The 25,588-nt window shown below is 46.5% G+C and overlaps 1 protein-coding gene across 2 annotated transcripts; it reads left to right on the top strand.

Moving 5' to 3' along the window:
• The first annotated feature begins 6,656 nt into the window (after positions 1 to 6,656).
• Positions 6,657 to 25,410, top strand: rbb4l (retinoblastoma binding protein 4, like). Of its 2 annotated transcripts, XM_039745988.1 has the most exons (13): positions 6,657 to 6,821; positions 8,586 to 8,730; positions 9,794 to 9,939; positions 10,180 to 10,182; positions 12,102 to 12,275; positions 15,623 to 15,738; positions 16,513 to 16,673; positions 20,453 to 20,579; positions 23,214 to 23,291; positions 23,924 to 24,000; positions 24,202 to 24,259; positions 24,342 to 24,452; positions 25,007 to 25,410. In XM_039745988.1, exons 1-13 carry the CDS (start codon positions 6,806 to 6,808, stop codon positions 25,073 to 25,075), a joined length of 1,281 nt encoding a protein of 426 aa, XP_039601922.1. In that variant the 5' UTR covers positions 6,657 to 6,805; the 3' UTR covers positions 25,076 to 25,410. The 2 variants fall into 2 exon arrangements, with proteins under 2 accessions (XP_039601922.1, XP_039601923.1); XM_039745989.1 differs by lacking the exon at positions 10,180 to 10,182.
• Positions 25,411 to 25,588: the final 178 nt, after the last annotated feature.

The raw sequence follows: 25,588 nt of genomic DNA, 5'->3' as shown, positions 1-25,588 counted from the left end.
GTCGTAGCCTGCAGTCCCCTTTACACTTGAGGACAATCATGGAGGCACTTGGGCTCTAAATGTGCCTTGACTGGCACACGGCCTGGCACAGAACGTCTCCGCTTAGCACCCTTGTGTAAAAGCAGACGTAGAGGGAGGATTGGAGCTGCGGCCGCAGGTAGACGGCTCTTCACAGGACTCTCCAGTCCTCCTCAGCTCCCTTCACGTGGCTGCAGTCTGCCGCACGTTTTCTACCTCCAAGAGCCAATCCAATGCCAGGACCCTACCTGAGACTCGCCAATGGGCCTTAGCGGTCATAACCCGAGTGTCTCCACCCCTTCAGGTCAGGTCAGGTCAGGTCCGCTGATGTGTCTGCACCAAGCAGCAGCTTCATCTTCCTCCAGACTGTCCGACTGCGAGCTTCCACTTCTACGGGTGGATTTAGTGACTGGAATGTGCGGATTTCCTGTCCGCCCAATAACTGCTGGGGCCACAAACTCGAGACCGATGGTCTCAAGACGTAGCGGAGAGGCCTTCGCTCCAAACTCAAGGGGCCTGCACAGGCCCAACAAAAAGGGCAGCAAGCCTTCCAGCGTGAGATGTTTCTTATGTGTTGCTCTCTCCAAGTATTCTGTCATGGAGGCTGAGAAAGAATTTGAATCTGAGACTTTCTAGAGAATGGAGGGGGAAACCAGCAGAGGCCACCAGCGATCAGTGCTGCACGACGGCAAATGACGTGGAAACGGCAACAGGAAAAAAGTGATGTTGTGATCCTCGCGTCTGCGAATCCACGTCAGCCATCCAGTCGTACGCTCAAATCCTACAAAATGCACGCGTTTAGAATGAAATGTCAATAAACCGAAAAATCAACGGCCCTCGTAAACAGGAAACTAAAGCCTAACGAGACGGACGCTTTGAACTGAAGACGAGACTCCTGACCAATGAATGAGCGTTTCACATTAAACCGTTGAGACTGACGTCTCTTTTACTGCTCCGCCCCCTTCACACGCACAGGTCGGCGCGTCAGCGTCATGCGGCCGTGTCCTTCGGTGTCACTGAATAAATCAAACTGAGCCCGTTCTCCTCGGTGATTTCATTTGTTTTCACGCGTTGCTCTTCAGTTCTCTGCAGTCCTCTAAACAAGAAAGGCAAGGAGGAAGGAACTTGAAGAAGAGGAGAGCAAACGAGCGAGAGAGCAGAGCAGAGCAGAGCAGAGCGGGTGACTTCACAACCCTGAAAGTCGCTTTCTGAAACTGCCAGTAAGACGATCAAAGTTCAAGTTTCTATCTGGCCATCATTTGTCGTTGAACTTCACGTTTTTGTCTTCTTAATGTTCCATTTCTTTGCTGAAAGCCTAATGGTGGTCTGTGGCACTTCTGGGGGCTTCCTTAATGCTGGACCCACCACTGGCACCCTAATATGGGGGGATGATGTGCTTTGACGTGCTGTGAACGCCCGCTTGGTGACTCGGCTTACCAGATTTGGTGGGACTTATCAGGACAATCCACAGGGGGCCGTGGGGTCCTCTCTGATCATCCGACGTCATCAACAATCACCGAGTTATTTTTTCCCATGTAATGAGGCCCTGAAGTTACATGTAAATGTCCAGTGAAATTAAAGATGCCAAAGTAAGTCTAGGCGCCAGTTTGGAGTTGGTCCCTTTTGACCGACTGCCCACTATAAGCTGGGGGTCTTCATTCCTGCCAGTTCCCCTCTCAGCCCGCCCTTCTTACTTTTGAGTTGGCCCCTCGGTTTACTTGTCTGTCCTCCAAATATTTCTCAGAATTGTTTGGATGCTTCACCGCAGATTCCGTTTTCTTTCTAATTTGCCCTCCGTGCCCTTTTCTTCTCGGTTGACTCCCTTGTTGTGCCCAGCAAATAGTGGGGAGTGGCACAGACACGGGTGAAGAGTCAAGGAGGGCAGAAACTTTACAACCTCGTCTTCTTATTAAGAAAGAAAAGAGCAGGTGGGTCGACACGGGCCTGAAGTCACGGCCCCCTTTAGCATCTGGATACGATGGGGCGGGCAAACCCTATGGGAGGAGGAGGAGGAGGAGGAGGAGGAAGAGGAATTAAGGAAAAAAAAAAAACAACAAAGGACACTAAAGCATTTGCAGGTTTGGGAAAAAATACAAATGTGCCACCCTGGAGGGGCTGGGCTAGCTGTGCCACCTGAATGGCCTGCAGGTGCCAATGCCTCAGGCTACCAGTAGTGACAAGGACACCAGCAAAACCAGAGAAGAGTAAGTGGGGGAGGAGGGAGCAGCTCATTCCCTTTTTGGAGGTTCTCTTGCTGTGGCCTCTCCAGGTCACCTGTTGTCACTGTCATTTGCACCAAAGCAGGTGACGTTGATTCCCAGTCGCTTCTGCTTCCAGACTGGACAGACTGATCTCCCTGAAGCCTCCCTGGTGATGATTGCGCGTCCTCTTCATTTTCAGAATCTCTTATATACATTTCTCTTCTGGTTCGTCCTGCTTCCACTTTAAAACCGTTTCTGCCCACATGCAGCTGACACGGCATTTCTCGATTCCTATTCGTCCTCCTCCAAACCCTTCCCCACATTCTTCCAGTGCAATTCCTGCAACAAAACTTTTCAAACGCGAACCTCACTTGCTGAACATAACAAAAGGCATTCTTCCCAACAACTATACGAGTGCCAGAAATGCAATGAGAAGTTCACTACACAGGATTGTCTGACTAAACACAACAAAACTCATTTACAACTCTTACAAAGCAACGTTTCCAAAGCAACGCAGTCTCAGCAGACATGCACACAATCCTCTTCTTCACCTCATTGCTGTCTTCCCGTCCAAGACTCCAGACCAGCAGTGCACTGTACTGGCCTGCTGAGTGTAATACGTCCAACAAGTACTCGAGGTGCTGCCACGACGGTAAAGTAGCTTTACTACCTTTGCGGGAGCCACCTTCCTGTGTCCTTTACAACAGCCTCTTACACAGAAAACATCAGAAGCTACAGAGTATCGTGAACACAACTCTTCTCTAGCGTTTGCTTCCATGGGTGCACAGATAACTCGACCTCCTGGCCACGGACCATACTGTTTTAAAATACCTGGACAAGTTTATCACCAAATCTCTCCACTATACGCTGACACTTCTCCCTCTCCAGGATATGGACAGTTGTATGTTTTTGACGCAGTGCAAGCTACTGAAGTACACTTAGAAAATAAAGCAAACTCTGCGTGCAGTGAAAATGGACTTCTCCAGATAGATTCCATGCTCAGAACAATCAACCCCTTCGCTAAATCATACAAACACATGCATGAAATCGCTCAGTCCAATCCAACAGCATCTGTACGAATGGTTTTCAGGAAAAACCCTGGGCAGGATTTACGACGATACAAAGCCCCGACATGTCGTCACACCAATGCTGCAGCGATTTTCATCGGAGAAGATGGCGAACCGCCTGCTGAAAGGGACATTAGCATCTGTCCCTTAGGCAAATCCTGTAAACAGACTTCCACGCTCAACATGAATTGCGATCCTGTGGTGTACCCACATCTATCTTTTATTCCCTTACGGAGACATTGGCTGGCACAAAGATTTACAACGTGTTCCCGATAAAAGAACCGGCAAGCGAATCAGGCTTACTCAATGCCAATTTTACGCGTACAGATTAGCAATGAGGAATACATTTAGTATTTTGCACTCCAGCGGTTTAAACTATTCCAACAGTGCGTCGTAGACGCGTACGTTAAAACAGAGAGCGCGCGTCTCAACTGTCTCAGATTACATCAACAAGATCTGCGTGTGGAACAACACAAAGGACTATCAGACTCACAGCACGCAAAGGCTGAGAATAACGAATGTGTAGGCAAAATGATCAGATTACCGTCCGCATTTCCAGAAAGTCCAAGATACATGCAACAAAACTATTGTTGTGTGAGGCTTTTTCTGGCGTTAGATCTTTCGACTCCTTATCTGTCGTCTCCAGTAAAACACTGCGTCTTTGGAGAAGTATTCCTTTCTTCTTGATTTCTGAATTCCTTTCTCAGCGTTTTCCGTTCCTATTCTTACACAACGGCGGGCATCGGCTAGTTTGTTCTAAGAGAATAAAAAAGGCAACTTCTGAAACAAGGAACTCGAAGAAACGTACAAACGGCAGGGCCATCGTGACACGGGGCGGACTTAAAACCTGCAGCCACTGATGGGAGCCCTGCTTGACTCCATTCTGCGTTCATAAAATGTATCCATCCACTTTGTAAACCCCCTTACCCACACAGGGACGCTGGAGCCCATCACAGTGGGCATCGGGCATAAGGCAGGAACAACAACGGACAGGCCAGCGTCACCAGTCCGCCTAACCTGCATGGCACTGGAGTACCTGGAGGAAAGCCAACGGGAACAACTTGGCACCGGCGCCAGCCACAAAATATGAGAGTGGGATGATAACAGCATGAGGGTACTGCCACCTTCTCCGAGACCTTCTCAGGCTCCTGTTCATGTGAAGACGAGCTGACTGACTCACCCGCCATTGGCAACTGGAACAAACACACACAAGTGCGAGGGGATCACCAGGAATTCTACCAGACCCCCAGAATATCCCATCAGAGGGACTGGGGTTTGAATGCCCTCAGCAAATGAGCTGTGAAGCTGCAGCCCGACATCTTTGTTTAGTGTGCTTGTCATTCCACGTTTCAGATGCACACGCTCCTTGTTTGGACCTTCTGTTATTCCATACCGTGTGCCATCTGCGCCCAGGGCACAAGTCGAGTGTAAAAGTATAAGCTTAATAAACCTGGACCATCAAATTCCAAAATAATAATCTGTGTTAATTATGACAGACTGTGTGATGAGTTCCTCTACGTGGGAAAAAAAAGGAAAATGAGCTTTAAAATGACACATTCATGTGAAAAAACTGAAATGACAAATATAAACCACGTCACTGAACATGGCACCGTGACTTTAGTAGCACAAAGCCAAGGGATCGGGACAACTAAAGACGTGGAGCGAAACTCAACACCTCAGAACCAAAGGACCCAAGTCAGGGCCAAAGGAGCCCCGGCCTACCCAGGCAGTGCTGGGCTTGAGCCAAACCAGGACAGGCAGCCACTCGCCCACCCACACCCAAATCACACTGGGCTAACTTAGAGGTGACCGCTCACCTAACGTGCACATCTCGGGGATGTGGAGGGAAAATCAGAGTATGAGGACCAAACGTCTACACAGCCACAGAAAGAACATGCAGACGGCACACAGACAAGGAACCCAGTAGGCCGACTCCATGAGCGACACAAAGTCAAACCAGCGGGGCCCAAGGACCCTCTGAAGAGACACAGGAGTCCAGTCTTCGTCTCAGGTCACTGGATGGTGTCCATGTCTCACAAACAAACAGGGAGCACCAGGACTCTAAAGACTTGGACCTTCGTCCGTTTGCAGAGATATCAGGACCACCACACACCCCTCTCCAGTGACCTCATGATCCCCCTTGCTCTCCCAATCTGCCTACTGACTTCATAGGAAGAGTGACATGAATGTCACTGCTGAAGTAAGTAAACCTCTCGATGACGAGATCCACACGACCCTGCCTGACACCCAGTCCATGCAAACACTGAAGACAGTAGGAGCAGAACACACCGCTGACGGACCCCCAGAATCAACTGGAAAAAACACAGAGGGTCCGCCTCCACTCTGCACAGCACTCACGGTACCAGTGGACAGGCCGGCCATGACATCCAGCAGCTTGGGGGGGAATCCCACAAAATCTCAGAATGTCCCACTGGGCATAGGAAGTATTTAATACTGAAATGCAAGTAATTATCAGCCGGCTGCCTCTTCGGACTTTCCATTAAGCTTTAAATTCTTCTCGAGTGTCCACACTTTACTTAGCCAGTAGATGTCGCTACACAAATGATTCTTCAGCTTGCACTTCTGAAAAACTGTAAGCTTAACCTACGCCGTCTGACAAAGATAGATAGAAAGGCGCTGTATAATGAATAGATAGATAGAGGATATGAAAGGCACTATATGATAGATAGATAAGGCACTATATAATAGACAGGCATGAATAATATAATAGATAGATAGATAGATAGATATGTGAAAGGCGGCACTATAGACAGATAGATAGATAGATAGATGCTGGAATATGAAGACGCACGTGTTCCACTACAGAAACGTTGAATTACAAGATTTCTATTTCCCAGTGCCACACATAAAATGACTTTTCTGAAGTAACCGTTTCAAAAACAAAATTCACCTGCAGTATTTTGAAATGTAGCTACAATCATTTACAAGTCCTTATCGTGTGAAACGCCGATAAATGTGACACATGAAGTAAGCAATTCAAACAAGAGAAAGCCCAGCCAAGCTGCTCTCGGCGAAACGAAGCCTCAACTTCGGCTTTTTGACAGTAGGCGGGTTCTGACGTCACTGTGTACGACACGCCGTTAGGGTCATAAAAGTCAGCGTCTTGTTCTATACGGAAGTTTAACTGCAAGCATGCGCTCGCTCCTTCGCTCACTTGGCGCTCACCGCCTGCTCTGAATGTACGCGGCGCGCTCACGAAGTGTGGCTGTACCTCAACAGAATGGGAGGAGCGCAAGTCAATCATTTTGTAAAAGCCAATTAAATGTAGGATGAGTTCTACTAGAACAAATCATCTTGCAAGATTTACTTGTCAATCATTTTTCGGGCTCTTATTATCGTCCGTCATTCCACGAGAGGCGTGGTTACATTTGCGCAGGCTCTGTGAGCATCGCGCTTGAGGCGCGGATTGTGACAGAGAAGTTACGCGTTTCTTCGGAGCTGGGCTGCTCAGCGCGCTTTTCTCATAAAGCTTGTTTTCTAAAAGGATTTCTGTGGAAAATGGCAGACAAAGAAGGTAACGGTGCAAGTTTACATTCCTTCCTTGAAAGTCTGGTTGTAGTGTTGACAGAGAATCGCCACTGCCCATTATTTCGGCGCGCTAAAATTCACCGCTCTGAGAGCGGGCCCTACGGCCGTCAAAGAGCGGCATCTCCCGAGCACTGTGACCGGCACAAATGGAACCACGAGGTCTGTAAAGTAAGTCGTGAAACGTTCCCCGTGAACGGCGAGCGCAACTTAGTTCAGTAGGTTTTGGTGGAGCGAAACCTCAGTGGGTGGGCACGGGTCAGTTAAAGCACGTGGGTGAAAATATGGAACAAAACACGCTAGGACGCGATCGAGGAGGCAGCTTGTCGCCCGGAGCCGAAGACCGGTTCTGTATGGTGCCATTTGGCTACTTCTCTTAGCCTTATTTTCTAATCTAAAATCCCGCTTGATGTTTACGTGGATTCGACGAGTGAGAAAATGATGTTTAGTTGGATGAGGAGAGGGTTTGGGGCAATAACTTGTGTTACATCGGAGGATCGCGTATGAAATTGTGATTTAGTACGAAACTCGGTGTGGTAGATGAAACCTTTTGGTGGTAAAGTATGAAAAATTAAAAATGTAATTTATAAATGAACCATCCCGATTAACTGAACAGAGAAATCGGTGGTTTGCCTTCCCAGATCTGGCGGACATCCTTGATTTCTGTAGGCTAACTTCAGTAGCGCCTCATAATAAAGGAAAGTAAACGCAGGCATTGTGGCGTAGTGGTTAAGACTTGGGGCTTCAAAGGTTGAAATTGTGGCCTCAAATCCTCTTATGGTGAGCAAGTCCCACCACCTGCCCGTGCTCCAATTGGAAAAACCAAAAGAAATGCAACTTATTATGCTTCAAAGTCTGTAACTTGCTGTGGATAAAGTCATCAGACAAAGAAGTACATAATACTACTACAGATAGTCTAATGGGCACGGTGGCCCGACTGCCTCAAACCAAGAAGACTGAGGTTCCTGTCCTGGGTGCCCCCAAACCCTGTGGAGTGTTCATGTGCTCCTCGTGCCCGCTGGGCTTCTCCAGTTCACCCCCACAGTCCAAAGAGATGCAGGTGGATTGGTGATGCTAAGCTGATCCGTGTGTGTGTGTGTTTGTTCACACTGCGATGGACTGGCACTCTGTTTGTTTGGCAGTTGTCCCTTCTTGCTGTGGTAGGCTTCCCTACGCCCCTGCTCTCTTACGAGGTGAGTTTAGACGGTGATGGAGGGGGAGTGACACTCATAGGTGTGCTTTTTCAAATGTGCTTACATGACAGTGTGAGTGGCGTCTTAGTGATGACTCCAATAATCTCAGTTAACCACTTGATTTGGTTTTTAATGTTGTACATTTATTTAAAGGTAGCAATCCACTTGTGAAGTCCATCCAGGATCACATTTTTTTTCGGGAGCCATATTTTATTCATAAGTTAGTTGCAGGGAGACTCCTCGGGCAGTAACATGTGGTGATATATGCATGCCCACCAACACTATTACCGTGTGACTTTTCAGAGCTGCCAGTCCACTTGATGGCATGTTTTTGGGATTTTAATTCGTTTCCATAATCTAAAGCTGAAAACTATCAAGAATATCTGGAGAACCTTTGTACAGGCACACGGCAGGTGGGAAACGTCCAGTTTGCAGGGCCCGATCCACTGTGGTACCTTGAAGTAATTGAATACTCGCAATGTTACATGCACTGTGTCGTATTGTCCAAAAAGGCGTATCCTTGGTGACTTCACAGAGCCTTTTTCTTTGTTTAATTACAGTTTATGATGACGCAGTCGAAGAACGTGTTATTAATGAGGAATACAAGATTTGGAAGAAGAATACCCCGTTCCTTTATGACCTGGTAATGACACATGCCTTAGAGTGGCCCAGCCTCACCGTGCAGTGGCTTCCAGATGTGACCAGGTAATGCACATTATTGCCGTATTATTTTATTACAGTACAAATGTGTTTTTGTAGGCAGCAAGGCTGAGCGAGCCTGCTGCTGTGTAATATGACACCACCACCCAGCTGCAGTGGAGAAGACAGAATTCCGGGTTTTCATTTGGGGAGAAAGAATTTACAACGAGCTCAGATGGGCATCCTGCCATTTACTGACTTGGAGGCTCCGGTTTACAGCCTGCCTCTCCATGTGAGGACATGAAACGCAACAGGGCAGGACCGGACGGGACCCTGAGTGACTTCTCACTGGGGACGCTTGGCTAGACTAGTCTGTTACAACTGGCTTATGTGAATGTGGGCATGATGAGAGGAGCTGGTGACTAAAGGATCTCCGGGACCGTGTGGCATGGAGAGGGTAGCACAGTGTGCAGTGACTTTATATTTTGTGTTCCTGCTGCAACAAGACAACTTGATTTTGGGGATCAATGAAATATGTCTGTTGTCCGCTCACTTTATCTGTGATGTAGTGGCTTCTCCATTTTTTATATATCTGTCTGTGTCTGCCTTTCCTGACTGTCTGGGGGATGCCCTCTAATTCTGCCCCATACTCTTGGCTTATGCAGTTAAGTCCCAAAGCTCACTAAAAAATACTTTTCTGTCCACAGCCAAGCAGCCGTGCGCTCGTCCAAGGGGTGTTCAGCGTTCGTGTGTACAGCAGAAAGCATTTGCAGTGGCCTCTAAAAGGACAAGTTTCAGTTCTGAAGTCCTAGTTGTCATTTCATGATATTGATCAGAATTTTATTTGTTCTTGTGGAACAGAAGTAAATGTCACTCTTGGCAAAAAAAAAAAAAAAACTAAAATGAGAATGAAATTTGAATTATTCTTTTCCATGACGTCGTTTTAGTGACGTACCTTTCAGGTGTTTCCATCCTTGCCGTGTCGCCCTTTTTCAGCTTTCTGCTTAAGCAAAGTTACATTTTGTGGGGGTGCACTGAACTGGGGTCTCTTTACGAACCCTCTGATTTGTCTGTATATCAGCATTGTATTTTTATTTTAGTTTTTTTGCCCATTTTCTCTCCTTTCAAGGCCAGAAGGCAAAGACTATGCAGTTCACCGGCTGGTGCTGGGCACCCACACGTCTGATGAGCAGAATCATCTCGTCATCGCCAGTGTTCAGATTCCTAATGACGATGCCCAGTTTGACGCCTCTCATTATGACAGTGAAAAAGGAGGTGAGTGTGGGGCCTTTGATGCCCTTCCACATCTGCTGATTTTATATTTGCTTTAGTTGGTAGTTTTTTCTTTTTCTTCTGAAATCTGTCTTGTGTATTAAACACGTCTTCATCCCTTCACTGCGCTCATTTAGATAAAATCCGTAGTTAGTTTTGCGTTTACCGTTGAATTAATTAATGGTGTTTCTTTGCATGTGAAGTCGCATATTAACCTGTGATTATCTTTTCCTTTTCTATCAGCAGGTAAGGAATTCCAAATCTAAGAATGAAATCGGCACAGTCGGTGAGTTAAAGCGCAGCCATCAAGCATCTGATCAGGTCACCAGGGAGGGCTGGCTAGATAAAGATACCTGACTTCAAGGTGGTTTTTTGCCTTAATTCTGTTTTAATTAAAATGTGAACAAGCACAAGTCCTCGGCATTTACACTTGGATACGAATGTGGTTTTCTAACTAAAGACGACCAGTAATGGGTTTTTACAGTTAGATGCTCTAAGGTGCTAAAGTTCTCCTTCCACATCCCAAGATCTTTCATGTGAGACGGACTGGTACCCCATCCCATGTTTCTTAACTTGTGTCCAGTGGTGCTGGGGTTGGCTCCTGACCTGAGGTCTGGGAACAACACATTATGATGATGATAGTTAAAATGCTATTTAGGCAATTGTGGCTTAGTGAATGACACTTGGAGTGTAACAAGCATGGAAATGAGCCACCGAGTCTTCAGTTTAATAAAACCAACAGTTTGTTTTTATGTGGATAGACTGGCATCTTCACCTAAGGTGGCAGCAGTTGTGTTAAAGTATGCAAGATAAGCTAACCCTCTCAAACCTGCTTAATCCAGTTCAGGCTTGGTACTGCTGGCTCAGCTGAGCCTTAATGTGTTTCCTTTTATTTGTGGAAATGAATCGTTGTAACCATCTTAGAAAGCTCCTAGTTAGTTTGGAACTGTCTGTTCATTGAAGAACGTCAAGGAGTGGTGTTGATGGGCAGGCGCTCTGCCGCTGTAACCTGATGCTTAGTCAAGATGGTCAAAAAGAGACCCCCAGATGAGCTGAGAAAGCGTGCTTTTACAGGTGGTACTGTGGGAGGAGTTCTGGCCAAGTTGGATTTCCTTTTCAGGGTCAAGTGTTGCTGGGCAACGATGGAAACAAACTGCCACATTTCCTGCCAGACCCGCATTTTTTCTCCATAAATCAATCGGGTTGGTGGCTCCCACTCTTGATGGTGCCTGATGTTCCAGTGGCTTAGGAGTCACTAGCTCAGTCCTTTGGTTTGGTTTGGGAAATGATTCTGGGCTTTTCAAATCTGATGCATTGGTTAACGTGGGATTTCTTGTCTAGCGTGTTTTGAGTAAAGGGCTGGGTGCTGCTGCAGACTTGGTCTCTTCGGCTGCTGTGCCAGTGTAGTTTACTGAAACCAAAGGCAGGTAAGGTCTTGGAAAGACGACAATCTTTGATTGCCTGTTTTATTTCTCTACTTTTTTTTTTTCCTCATTTAATCTGCTGTATAAGGCTAAATGTCCGTTTTTATGTGGTATGTAAATCCACACCATTAAACTTTTTTTCTGTTAAATTTTGTACGGGGAAGACCACATGCTATGTTTCGTTCCCCTTGAAGTTTTATTTCATTTTTGCACCTGTGCTCCTTGGCACAAGTATGTAAAGATGACCTGCATGGAGGTTTTAGTGTCTGAAATTTTAATTGAGGCCAAACATTTTCACCCTGAGGAATTTATGTTGTGACTGCACCCACACGTCCTGCCACCCCAGGCAGTGCCAAGTACTCCTGCTAGAAATTTTAAAGTGGTCTGGAATCCATGTGCTCCGTTAAAACGCGCTGTGCAAGTTTAGCCAGTGGTGGAAAACCAGAGGAGTAAATAAAACATTTTCATCCTGTACAAAAATGGCTCTATTTTATTGGAGTTACCTGACATGACAGGCGTTGGTAGAATTTCACCCTTTCTTTACGGAGTTTTTGATTCTAAATTGCACCAACTCCCTCCCTCCCTAATCTTCCCAAAGCCTTGCCTGTAAGTGGCCATTGCTTATCTAAGGAGATACGCTCTCTGCCAGGTTAACCTTACAGTTTGCATGTCCTGTTCACTTGGTGCAGACAGGTGTGTCCTGCATTAGTTTATCTTTTACGTTTTCTTTTTCCTTCCTAGAATTTGGGGGATTTGGATCAGTAAGTGGAAAAATTGAGATTGAAATAAAAATTAATCACGAAGGAGAGGTGAACAGAGCCCGCTACATGCCACAGAACCCCTGCATCATCGCCACAAAGACGCCAACTTCAGACGTCCTTGTCTTTGACTACACAAAGCATCCGTCCAAACCAGGTGAGGTACACTTTAGACCTTTGCACATTTTTGTGATGAAGTACAGTTTACATGTTGCTTTATTTTTTACTTAAGATGGGACAAGTTTGTTTACAAGGTTTAGTCTTTAAATGTGATTTTATTACGGCTGCTGTTTGATTAAAAAATGTAATCACAATGAATTGAACAATTACCATTTTTAATCGCAGTTCACTGCATATTAATCACAATTTATTGTATTTCCTTCAAGCAAATATTTTTCTCTAAAGCAGAAATACAAGGAAGGTTTTTTTGTAAATCGTCGATTTGTGAACTTAATAATGGGAAGGTTCGCACGACATGAAAATGAAAGTTATGCCCTCTGCTTGTAGAAGTGGTTTGGTTTTAGTTGTTCATGTTAGTCTCTGCACTTTAAAGGGCTTGTGTGTGTGCGGTATGGAAACCAATGTGTTCAAAAATACGAGTCAAACCGCCACCCTTACCGATTCAGTATGGTACTCTGTGTTTTTATGTTCTAATACAGGACAATCCACATTACAGTGTGTGTGTGTGTGTGGATGAAAACCTTCATCAAAACCATCGAGCCCTATGACTAGTCTTGGATGCACTTCACACTTAATGAAACTGCCAGGTGAACTCATATTGGCCAGATTAAATTCACACATTTAGAGATTGAGTTCAAAATATTTAATTGTAGAAATTTAACTTGTTGTGTGTGGTCACCAGCTCTAGGTATTCCATTCCATGTATAATTCATTTGTTAAATTCTGACAGAGCTAAATAAACAGTATTTGGGTTATTCTTGTAGGTTTGTCTCCATCCAGGAGTTCACTTGATGGTGGTGTGGCTAAGAGCTGCCGGACAGAAGCTTGCTCATCTCGTTGATGGCAGCCCTGCTGATTGGACAGCTTCTAAGTGGCAAGTGGCACACTTAAGCATGTGCAATGTCAGCTTGGCTGTGTCCTGTGCTGCCATGGACCAAAATGACACTTGACCATGTCGGAGTCTAAAGTCAAAGAAGGCTCCCTCTGACTATGAATTGGAGATTAGCTGGACCGAATGATGCCACCATACAGTGGTGTGAAAAACTATTTGCCCCCTTCCTGATTTCTTATTCTTTTGCATGTTTGTCACACAAAATGTTTCTGATCATCAAACACATTTAACCATTAGTCAAATATAACACAAGTAAACACAAAATGCAGTTTTTAAATGATGGTTTTTATTATTTAGGGAGAAAAAAAAATCCAAACCTACATGGCCCTGTGTGAAAAAGTAATTGCCCCCTGAACCTAATAACTGGTTGGGCCACCCTTAGCAGCAATAACTGCAATCAAGCGCTTGCATAACTTGCAATGAGTCTTTTACAGCGCTCTGGAGGAATTTTGGCCCACTCATCTTTGCAGAATTGTTGTAATTCAGCTTTATTTGAGGGTTTTCTAGCATGAACCGCCTTTTAAGGTCATGCCATAGCATCTCAATTGGATTCAGGTCAGGACTTTGACTAGGCCACTCCAAAGTCTTCATTTTGTTTTTCTTCAGCCATTCAGAGGTGGATTTGCTGGTGTGTTTTGGGTCATTGTCCTGTTGCAGCACCCAAGATCGCTTCAGCTTGAGTTGACGAACAGATGGCCGGACATTCTCCTTCAGGATTTTTGGTAGACAGTAGAATTCATGGTTCCATCTATCACAGCAAGCCTTCCAGGTCCTGAAGCAGCAAAACAACCCCAGACCATCACACTACCACCACCATATTTTACTGTTGGTATGATGTTCTTTTCTGAAATGCTGTGTTCCTTTTACGCCAGATGTAACGGACATTTGCCTTCCAAAAGTTCAACTTTTGTCTCATCAGTCCACAAGGTATTTTCCCAAAAGTCTTGGCAATCATTGAGATGTTTTTAGCAAAATTGAGACGAGCCCTAATGTTCTTTTGCTTAACAGTGGTTTGCGTCTTGGAAATCTGCCATGCAGGCCGTTTTTGCCCAGTCTCTTTCTTATGGTGGAGTCGTGAACACTGACCTTAATTGAGGCAAGTGAGGCCTGCAGTTCTTTAGACGTTGTCCTGGGGTCTTTTGTGACCTCTCGGATGAGTTGTCTCTGCGCTCTTGGGGTAATTTTGGTCGGCCGGCCACTCCTGGGAAGGTTCACCACTGTTCCATGTTTTTGCCATTTGTGGATAATGGCTCTCACTGTGGTTCGCTGGAGTCCCAAAGCTTTAGAAATGGCTTTATAACCTTTACCAGACTGATAGATCTCAATGACTTCTGTTCTCATTTGTTCCTGAATTTCTTTGGATCTTGGCATGATGTCTAGCTTTTGAGGTGCTTTTGGTCTACTTCTCTGTGTCAGGCAGCTCCTATTGAAGTGATTTCTTGATTGAAACAGGTGTGGCAGTAATCAGGAAATTGAACTCAGGTGTGATACACCACAGTTAGGTGATTTTTTAACAAGGGGCGCAATTACTTTTTCACACAGGGCCATGTAGGTTTGGATTTTTTCTCCCTAAATAATAAAACCATCATTTTAAAAAGTGCATTTTGTGTTTACTTGTGTTATATTTGACTAATGGTTAAATGTGTTTGATGATCAGAAACATTTTGTGTGACAAACATGCAAAAGAATAAGAAATCAGGAAGGGGGCAAATAGTTTTTCACACCACCATATGTGTTCTTGTATCTCTAAGGTGGACCGTGTCTGAGATGAGCAGCCGGGCCTTTAGCATTTGTTTGGGCAGTGCTAACCTGTTCCATGCTGGTGGTGGTCTACATGCAGTGTGATTCAAAAAGATTCATTTCACTTGTAAATTACAGAACAATACAGTAAACTGTAAATGATTTAGGCGAGTATAATGTTATTATGTAATTTGACAAGTGTGAGCAATATGACCTCCTTCATCTGTACAGACAACATCAACGTGACGGTCTAGTTCATCCCATACTCGTATTCATGGTTCTCTCAGTGCGATTTCAGAGATCATCCAGTGCTGTTGGGAGTGGTGGCACATAAACGGAATCCTTAACATACCCCCACAAAAAAAAAGTCACACAGCGTGAGATCTGGTGGTCTTGGGGGCCAGAAGTGGAGTGCCAAATCGTGGGCTCCTTTATGGCCACTCCAGCGATGAGGGAGCTTGTTGTTGAGAAATGCGTGGACTGAAGGGAGCCCCCTCTTTCAATTGGTATGTGATTTGGTTTCTAGGTGCCTCTTTTTGAAACCCCCTGTATTAGGCGGCCATTACAGGTCATTACATCTCTAAGAGTTTAGCTGCATACTGATGATGCACCAGTAGTGCCATTCCATGTTAATCGGTTTTAAAGTTGCAGCTGTGACCTCTAATGTTCCTCCTCCTTCTGCTCTACAATAGATCCCAGTGGGAGCTGCAGCCCTGACCTGCGATTACGTGGCCACCAGAAGGAAGGCTATGGCCTCTCCTGGAATCCAAACCTCAGTGGCAATCTTCTCAGCGCTTCTGATGACCACGTGAGTGCAAAAGCCCAACAAAGCAGTAACTGGTAAAGGAGCAGCCTGTGCACACTGCAGTAGCTTTGAGATAAAGTTGGTAACATGAGGTACCCGAGACTTGGGCACATTCTAACAAAAAGCTGACACTGATTTCCTGTACTCTGCACGTTTACAAGGTTGAAGTTTAATTCAGTTATGTTGAAGTAGAAAATGGCCATTTTGTTGCAATAGTTGTACATTAAAATTGAGGGAATGAGCAGGTGTAGGATTCAAGTTATTAGACTTTTGATTCTTATTCATTTGTAGACTTGCATTCTTTTTTTTTTTTTTTTTTTGATGTTTCAATCTTCTCTAAAGTATAAAACATTTACAAAGAGCAGTACAGCATGTTGCAGCAGTGCTTAGTGGTGCTTCCTCCTATGCCTGCACTTGAGGGTTCACTTGCCAGGCCGCTTACCTGCTGGTTTCTCTGTGTGCATGTCTTTATTGGGGTCCTTACATTCTTTTGGCGTGTGCAAGGTAAGCTAATGGCTAACTGTAAATTGAGATGGTGAGAGTGAGCATATGTCAGACAGTCACTTACAACATCAGAACAATTTGGCCGACGGCATCTCTCGTTCATCTGTAGTCCCGCAAAAGGTTGCATACTGTACTGGGTACAACATTCGAACTGTGTCTTCTGGAACTGGGATGCAGCAACATGAGCCTGAGTGCCACCAATTGCTGAAGATGTACTCGAGTGAATTACATTTTAGTTATCTAATGCAAGTTTCATTTGTGTTCTGCTTTCAGACAATATGCCTTTGGGACATCAGTGCCGGACCAAAAGAAGGCAAAATAATTGATGCCAAGACAGTCTTTACTGGCCATACTGCTGTAGTGGAGGATGTCTCCTGGCACCTGCTTCATGAATCGTTATTTGGGTCCGTGGCAGACGATCAGAAGCTAATGATGTAAGGCACTGGAGTGTGTGTGTGTGTGTGTGTGTCATGAATATACAGCAGGTTTTCTACAGAAGTTCTAGTTGTCTTTTCTCTTCATACGTGCCACTGTGAATCTGCTAGAGTGAAAGTTGTGACTTTACAGCAGCACATCTGTAATGATTGGTCACCATTTTGAAGAACTGCTTCTAACGACACTGGTAAATACAACACAAGCCACAGATGGGGTCTAATCGCGTGTGCTGATTCTCTCGATACCTAGAGATCCAAAAGTGCGGTTTCATGTATTAACCTCCTGGCTTTCACAGTTGTGTGTGTTGTACCATTTAATCAGTGTTTTAATGGATTTTGTCCTTTTTAGAATCTTTAAAAATACTGCTTAAACTTTAAATGCTCAGTAAGTCTACACACTGGTATAACCGGGGTCCTCGCTCCAGGCAAGATATCATCCGAGAGTCCATTGGTGTGTTACGGCAGTAGAATACTGGAGAAGCTGTGATGAAAACGGGCCGTTCAGCCCATTCCCCCAGATTGCCTAAAATAGAGATGTCCAAGTACCTAAAGTCCTGCTCTCCACCGCTCCACCGCACTGCTTGGTTATTTCTTCCACGTATCTGTGGGTCTTTGCACAAAAAAAAGTTTTAACCTTTGAAATTTGTCTGAACATTATCCCAAATGTGTCCGTGTTTTCCTGTTAGAATTAATTGTAAAATAACTGGCATCCATTGTACTAATTCCTTTAATTTCAGTCGTGTCCTCCCCTAATCTGTTTTCTTAAACTGAAAAGGATCAACTCCTCCTTCAGTCCCTCCTTCTGGCTCAGACCTTGTAGTCCAGGAATCGTGCAGAGCTGCTCCCCTCTGTTCTTCCTCTAGAGCTGCGATGTCATTTTTGTAATATGGAGCCCAAAACCGAATGCGGTCCTCCAGCTGAGGCCTCACTATTGCATTTAAGAACTTCAGCTTAACTTTTCTTGACACTCCACACATCAAGGCGCTATATAACCTGACATTCTGTTGGCCTTCTTAATGGCTTCTGCACACTGTCTGGCAGTTGATCGTCCACCACGAGTCCTTAGTCCTTCTCATGAGGTGGACTTTCGGTGTTCATACCTCCCATTTCTACTTCCTTTGTGTGACTCTTTACTGACATGACATTTCTACAAATCTGCCCAAGCCTGTCTGCTGTCTCTCTAACAGTTTAACTAATTTTACATTATCTGCCATTCCTTGTATTCTTGTCCAAATGACTTATTTCACTAACCTCTGCAGGGCCCCACTTTATAACATCACCTTATTCTAGAAAAGCCCCCATAACCCTTTGCTTCCTGTGTTTGAGGTAAATTTGTTTCCATTTACTTACTTGGCAGACTTCTTTATCCAAGGCGACTCACGACATTATTATATAATTGGTTTTCCAGTTGGAGCAGAGGTCACAGTGTCCATCGTAGGATTTGAACCCACGGCCTGAGGGTTTGAAGTCCAAAGCCTTAACCACCACACCGCACCACACTGCCTGCTTTCTACCTACACACCGCCCCCTGAATTCCCACTTCACAGCAGCAGATGAACTGGCATAGGAGGAATTTCAAATGGCATGAGTGGTGTGTTAATGACTCCGATTGGGCCTCATCGGCTAGTCATACCCTTCTGTCCTGGCATTCCTTTATTATACTTTGCGTTTTGGGGGCTTACTCCAAAGTAATGAGAACAGGCTAGATAATATACTGACTGATGGTGCGAGGATTTTCTGTTCTTGTCTGTCTCAGTGGTGTAATGAGAATTTGATGGGCCCAAGTGCAGAAAAATGAATTGGACTCCCATCATGGACAATTAAGTTAAATGTGACTAAAAAATTGCACAATTAAGAGAGAAGTCAAGTGTATAAGCTGCACGGAAGATGAGTAGTAAGCTTTAAGGATTTGTGAGGCGAGAACACCGTTGGCCTTTACACTCTGATATCCAGCAAGTCAGTGTGTTGGTAATAAAGCCTTGAAGTCCCCGTGGACCCCCTAACCTCGTGGACCCTGGCACAGCTGCCCCACCCACACTGCCTAAAGTTAATGCCACTGGTCTGTATGGAGGCCTCAGAATTACAGTATATTAAAAGTCATTTGTTTCACTTTGCTTATGAATTTTGGGTAACCTGACTGGAACTTCATGAGTACCTTAGTGGTTTGTTGGTTTGTTTGTTTGTTTGTTTTCTGAGAGAGGCTCTTCAGAGGAAGTTGAAGTTTCTCCCGAGTGTGTGACGCGCCGTTTACTTGATGATGAATGTGGCCTCACTCAGTTGCTATCTTATTCATGTCTCTGCACTTCAAAAGCGGCCATCTTCACCTCAAGGCTTCTTGACCTCCCTACAATTATGAAACATGAAGATGCTTGCAGTTAGTCGTTTGGTTCAATGGTGTAAAGGCCTTTGGATATTTTATAGGAACAAATCTTTTCAACAGTAGCACTCATCAAGACAAGTGTCACAGCTGATTAAATCATGAAATACTGAGTTAGGGACAGAAATGCCAACATGAACACCCAGATCTGGTAGGATTTGATGCCGTATGAGGAATGCAGATGGCCAAGGGTGCAAATGGTGGTACTATGCCCTGGGTGAGTGCATCTGTGTGGTGAGCTGTGCTCTGAGAAGTCCTTTATTTAAACCATTCTCATTAGTCGTGGGGCCTGCATATGTAGGACAGGCTTCTAAAAATCCCACTGCCCTGCCTCGGCTGCGCCTTGGAGCCGCTGGTTTATTGTGACCACCCTTGGCACTGTCACACGTCAAGCTGCTGCAGAGATACAATTCTGTGTTCAGTCCCCTTCACTTTCTGCAAACTTTGTCCTCTGAAATGGACTCATTTGCCATGTTTGCCCATCGGTCTCCACTCCATAACCCCTAATAACAAAGTGACACGTTTTCAGAAAGGCATACAAAGTTGTGAAAATCAAAAACTGAAAGCTCTCCTCCTTAAACATATTCAGACCCTTTGCCGTGGCTCTCCAACTTGTGCTCCGGTGCCTCCTGTTTGCTTTGATTCTCCTTGAGATGTTTGTAAAACTTGACCAGAGTCCATGAATTGATTGGACATCATTTAGAAAGGCACATGTGGACCACAAGTCCCACCAAACTCTGACCCATCTGTAGACCTCTGTGATCAAATTGGACTGCGGCACAGGTCAGGGCATGGGGGGGGTTAAGTCATTTGTGAAGCTTTGAGTGTCCCAGGAGCACAGCGGCCTTAGTCAGGGAGGTCCCAGTGGTCTCTCTAACGGAGCTTCTGAGGTGCAAGGACAACCTTCAATCGCTAGAGTGGCTGAACAGAAGACCAGCTGGAGGGAGAGCAGAGGTAAAAGACCCCCTGGTCTGAGGAGACCAACATGAAACTCTTTGGGCAGAGCTGCAAGTACTGTCGTGGTGAAGAGCTGGCACTGCTCATCTCTATGGTGAAGCACGGCACTGGCCGCGTCATGTTCTGGGGTGCAGGGGGCTTCTACAAAGTACTGAGTTAAGGGTCTGAATACTTCTAGGAATGTGAGATTTCAGTTTTGGACTTTTTAATAAATTTGCAGACATTACAGAAATCCTACTTTGACTTTTGTCATTTATGTCACTTTTGTGATTTGAGTGTAGATTGATGGGTGAAACTGGCAAACGTATGCATTTAGAATTCAATCCGTAACTCTGAAGGGCTCTGAATGCTTTATGAATCGCTGCGTCTTCACTTCGGTTTTATATGTAAATGTTGTTTTGTGGAGTTTTATGTGGTAACACAGAGTGCTTGTCCTTTGTTTCAGCTGGGATACGAGATCAAACAACCCGTCCAAGCCAAGCCACTCGGTGGACGCCCACACCGCGGAGGTCAACTGCTTGTCATTTAACCCGTACAGTGAGTTCATTCTGGCTACTGGATCAGCTGATAAGGTGGGCTGGCTTGCTTGTTTGTTTGTTTTATTCCCCCCCGACTCTAGCCAGGTGGCATGATGGGTAGAGCTGTTGTGCCGTCTCGCACTTCAGACCACCAGAGTTTGATTGCTGTATCTGTGGAGGTTTCTCCCAAATCACAAAGACTTTTGGGTGCATACTTCACGAACACAAGTTAGGGGGGGCTATGGGTGTGTACAAGGTGTCTTTATTGTCCCCCGTACAATACGTTGGAATGTCGTGTGGAGCAAACCTTTTAGATGCTTTACATAAAAGAAGAGCAGCCATTAAACTATGAGAAGCACAGTAGTTTCTCCAAACAGTCCCAAATACACACATCGTGAAAGTAAAGGTGAACATCCATCCCTTCTCCAACCTGCTATATCCTAATTACAGGGGTCTGCTGGAGCCAATCCCAGCCAACACAGGGGGTAAGGCAGGAAACAAACCCTGGGCAGGGTGCCAGCCCACCACAATAGAGAAAAATAAATGAAGTCACAGTGAAGACTGCAGTCGGTGTTCTGCTCATGGGGTCCTGTATATGTGTGTGAGGCTGTGTGTCTGTGTGTGACTGATGCACAAGTTCAGGTCAGTCAGTGGTGGCCTCTGTCATAGGAAGGGGCATTGATGGCTGTCATAGGCTCATTGCTGTTCTTCAGCTTGGTACTGTGGGCATGCAGGGCTGTGAAGGGTGAGTGAAAGTGGATTGGTCTTTGCTTTTCTGATACAGCGGGTAGTGACGGGGTCTTCCAGGGATGGCAGCCGAGTGCCAGTAATTCCCTGAGGTGTAGCCAGACTGTGACGCAGTATGTGATGACGGACTCCATGGTGCACCTGTAGCTGTTAACCCAAAGCTTTTGTGAGAGTTGTGCTTCCTTCAGGCTCGTCGGAAGGTGAAGCCTCTGAAGTCCTTTCTTGGCCATTGCCGTTGTGTTTGTTCTGCCATGGCAGGTCCTCCAGGGTGATGTGGACCCCCAAGAATCTCAAACTCTGGACCGTCTCCGCCCTCTCGCCGTTGATGCCGATGGGATGTTGGCCGCTGTAGTTCAGTCTTGTCCCCTTCTTGGTGTGGAGTGCCAGGTTGTTGTTTCAGCTCCAATTCTCCAGATTGACTCTTGTCTGTAGGCCGCCTCGTCATTATTGGTGGTGTCGTCTGCACACTTCATTATGCTCTTAGTATCCTGGGTAAATAAATCTGCAATCGTATGTGAAGAGGGAGTAAAGCAGAGGACTCGGCACACAGCCCAGTGGCACCCCGGTGATGTGCTTACCATGTGCACAGTTTGTATGGAAATCCAAAATGAAGTTACGCAGGTGAGAGTTGAGACCCACGGTGGTTAGTTTGACAGCCAGCTTGCTGGGAGTTTTGGGGGTCTGTCATCGATGGACCACATCGGTACACAGCTGGCCCTCTGACCTGTTTGTCCTGTAAGTGAACTGTGATTGGTCCAGGGAGGTGGAGGCGAAGTCACTCCAAGCACTTCATAACAAGGGTCTGGGCCGCAAGGCGGTAATCACTCGGGACTGAGGCAAGTGGGGTCAGTGGATGTTAAACAATCTATCGGGTGGTCTGCACTGTGCTTCAGGACCCATCCAGGACGCCATCAGGACCAGCTGCCTTACTGGGGTTAATGTAGCTTAGAGCCCCCCTGGCCTCGTGTGCATAATGGGGGGGTTTGTGCCAAGCTAGTTAGGTGGCTGCTGTCCTTGTCAAATCGTGCAAAGACGTGATTGAGGTCCTCGGGAAGAAATGAGTGTCCGGTGTTGGTAGAGCAGGTGATGGGCCTAATGCCCTGCCACAGGCGTCCGGGGTCAGAGCTGTAGGACCCTAGGATTTCTGTGGACGGAATTAACGCTTAAAAGCGGATTTTAGCCTCAAAAACAAAAGGGGTGACCGTTACAAAGCTTCCAAATAAATTAAATGATTGAATCGTCTGTAGTTTTATCACTCAGATATTATTTTCTAGTTTTTCAAGCGAACGCAATTCTTTGTAGAACTCTAGTCGTGCCCTCGGTTTGTTGGTACGCGTTTCCTGTTTTCTCGTTAATGACACGTGAATTAGTTCGCTGCACGAGACGGAAATGTCAAATCGAGCAGGATCAGATACTCTAACTACGTCTCAAAATCTAAAACGCGAGCTGAATTACAAAATTGAGGGCACAACAACAACCTGGCGACTTTACGAATCTGGACAAGTTTTCTGCAAGTTTTTTTTGGCACGTCTGAGTTCCCGAGGGTATTGAGGGTGCCAGATTATGTGACCGGGTAAAGAAAGGGGGCACCTGACACAGCCCAGTGTCCCGTGTACTTCTCGACGTGGCTGGATGAAGACCCTCCAGGTAGGACGAGTTCTGCTGTGATGCGACAGACCTGAGCTATCGAACTTATGACTGCAGGGACCCCATGGCGAGTCGCTGGGGTTGTCGCATGGCACCACTGGAGGTCATGTGGTTGTGCCAGGACTGCCCCCCTGAGTCTGTGGCTGAAAGCTCGTGTCGTGTGGTGGGAGCTCCAGCTCTGGGCTTTGACTTTATTAACGAGCTCCGTCACTTAACGCCTCAACATCACGTAATGCCCATCACATGCCCATTCCAGTGTAACACGCCCTCTTGTTTCTTTGTCTTTTTGTCCAGACGGTGGCTCTTTGGGATCTCCGGAATCTCAAACTGAAGCTTCATTCCTTTGAGTCTCACAAAGACGAGATCTTCCAGGTAAGTCTTCTTCACCGGGACCGCACTGGGGGGGTGGTCTTCATGTTTAGTTGCTGTACCCCCTTCAAGTGTGTGCTTCTATATTTTGAGTCTTGGGTGGCATGGTGGTGCAGTGGTAGCTGCTGCCTCCCTGCCACCTCCTGGGTACTCCCTGCCTGCAGTTTGCATGTTCTCCCCCCACAGTCCAGAGACATGCAGGTTAGGTGGATTGGCGATTTCTAAATTGTCCCTGTGCCCGGGTGTGTTTTGCCCAGTGATGCATGGGCACACTGGCTGGGGGCTGTCTGTGCCTGCTGGCATAGGCCCCTTAAAGATGCTGCTCGGGATCAAGTGGGGTTAGGAGATGGATGGACGTTTACTGTATGGGCTCCTCGCCAGGAGGTCCGCTGCAGTAGCCGTCTGGTAGCCACGTTTGAAGATGAAACTAGCAGGAGAGCCCCGGGGTCTCATCTCGTAGCCCGGGTGTCTTCATCTTTGCCCAGAGAAATCCCACACTGGCCATATTGGCATAAGTGGGGAAAGCAGCAGGCTTGAAATGCACTGCAGTGGCAGGCTGAGAAGGTCGAGAGACAAACCAGGTTGGCATTTGTAAGGGAAAAGTGGTGACCCTCCATTGTGTTTGTGTGTGTCAGGTTCAGTGGTCTCCTCATAACGAGACAATCCTGGCTTCGAGTGGCACGGACCGAAGACTCAACGTGTGGGACTTGAGGTGAGCGGCCTGCTTGTGTGCTGGGGTGACACTAAACCAAATGGAAATGGTTTGGCTGGCATGGGTGGTGGTGGCAGCTTGGTGAATTAACTGGGAGTTGTGGTAACGTGAATGAGGCATCGCCGACTGCGTCTCGTCCCTCTATCACGCGCTTTGTGCTTCATGGCCTTCTCACTTCTCTGTGTTCCGATTCCACTTTAGCAAAATTGGAGAGGAGCAGTCGTCCGAGGATGCAGAAGATGGCCCTCCCGAGCTGCTGGTAAGTGTGGACCCTCGGTGAGTTGGCATCTGCCCACTGCCTGTTCTTATTCTGAAGCACATGTTGGCGTTTTCTGTTGCAGTTTATCCACGGTGGGCACACTGCTAAAATCTCGGATTTCTCCTGGAACCCCAATGAACCCTGGGTGATCTGCTCTGTATCTGAAGACAACATCATGCAAGTGTGGCAGATGGTAGGTGCCAGTGTGTGCCGCCTCCTGCGCTCGCTCCGATTCAGAGTCCCGTTTGACTCGCATGATTTAGGATTTGCTGAATGTCAGCTGATGTCTCATTTAGGAAAGAAGTTCAAATGTGTGTCCCCTCCTGAGAGGCGTGCAGCTGCCAGTGTTGCAGTGCCCTGCCCTTGGCGTGGGTGACACCTTCAAAGTCCAACTGTAGGCGTCGGCGCCATTGTGTGAAGGTCACTTTATTTATTTACTGTTTGATCCAAGGAGGCTCATTTGAAAACTTTAATCAGAATAACTTGTAGAGCTGAGGGTCTTCACCCTGGTCGGTGGTCTGTGCCCATCTGAGTGCCAGGATGACCAATCTAGCAGACAAGAAGGCGGAGAGGATGGCAGTAAACCAGATGTGGAGATGACTGCCCCCCCAATTCTCCCTCCATTCTGCACTTTGGGGTGGGTGGCTGAGTGGGAGTACGGGTGGTCCTGCCCTTACCAGATATGTCACACTGTTGCTTTAGGTGCCAGAATGCCAGTTTGCTAAAGTCTGCCCTTTCTGATTCCAGGCCGAGAACATTTACAACGACGAAGAGCCCGAGGCGTCTGCCGCAGAACTGGAAGGCCAAGGGTCCTAAAGGGGAGTTGAGGCCCCGTCTGGCTGGCTAACGGGCACGGCGGGCGTGGCTCGAGGTTCAGTCATGTGTCACGGCTTCACTTGTTTCCTCCGAATGCCACCAATTACAAAAAAAGGACAAAGGGACTTGCTAAGCCGCTCCGTGTGACACTTGCAGAAGACAAATTGGGTTTGTGGCGGCCGTGCTGACCCTCCAGGCTGCGGCGCGATGGCCCTTTTTTAGGGTCTCTATTTACAGAGAGCCGAGTGCCGCCCGGGGTGATGGCACGCGGTGCTTGTTTGATGTTTTCTGTGATTAATTAATATTGCAATAAAATCTTTCTACCAGCTTTTAAATGCACTGTGGGCTCATCTTGTGGGTGCAGGTGGCACCGTGGTGGCTGACATGAGACCCCTGGGTGACACTGTCATCACGTTACCATTAATGTGAAAAACTGCCAGGACCTCGCTAACATTGCAGATGTTTTTTTTTCTTTGATTGCCCACCTGTGCCCCCCTTCACTTATCCTTAATG

The sequence above is a fragment of the Polypterus senegalus genome, chromosome 2 (assembly GCF_016835505.1).
Source record: "Polypterus senegalus isolate Bchr_013 chromosome 2, ASM1683550v1, whole genome shotgun sequence".
Taxonomy (NCBI): domain Eukaryota; kingdom Metazoa; phylum Chordata; class Cladistia; order Polypteriformes; family Polypteridae; genus Polypterus; species Polypterus senegalus.
Note: the sequence above shows the minus strand (reverse complement) of the source record. Positions and strands in the feature narration are given on the sequence as shown.

Coding starts and splice junctions, on each gene's coding strand:
- rbb4l (XM_039745988.1), top strand. Junction 8,731..9,793: donor TGGCTTCCAGATGTGACCAG/GTAATGCACATT, acceptor TCTCCTTTCAAG/GCCAGAAGGCAAAGACTATG. Junction 20,580..23,213: donor CTACTGGATCAGCTGATAAG/GTGGGCTGGCTT, acceptor CTTTTTGTCCAG/ACGGTGGCTCTTTGGGATCT.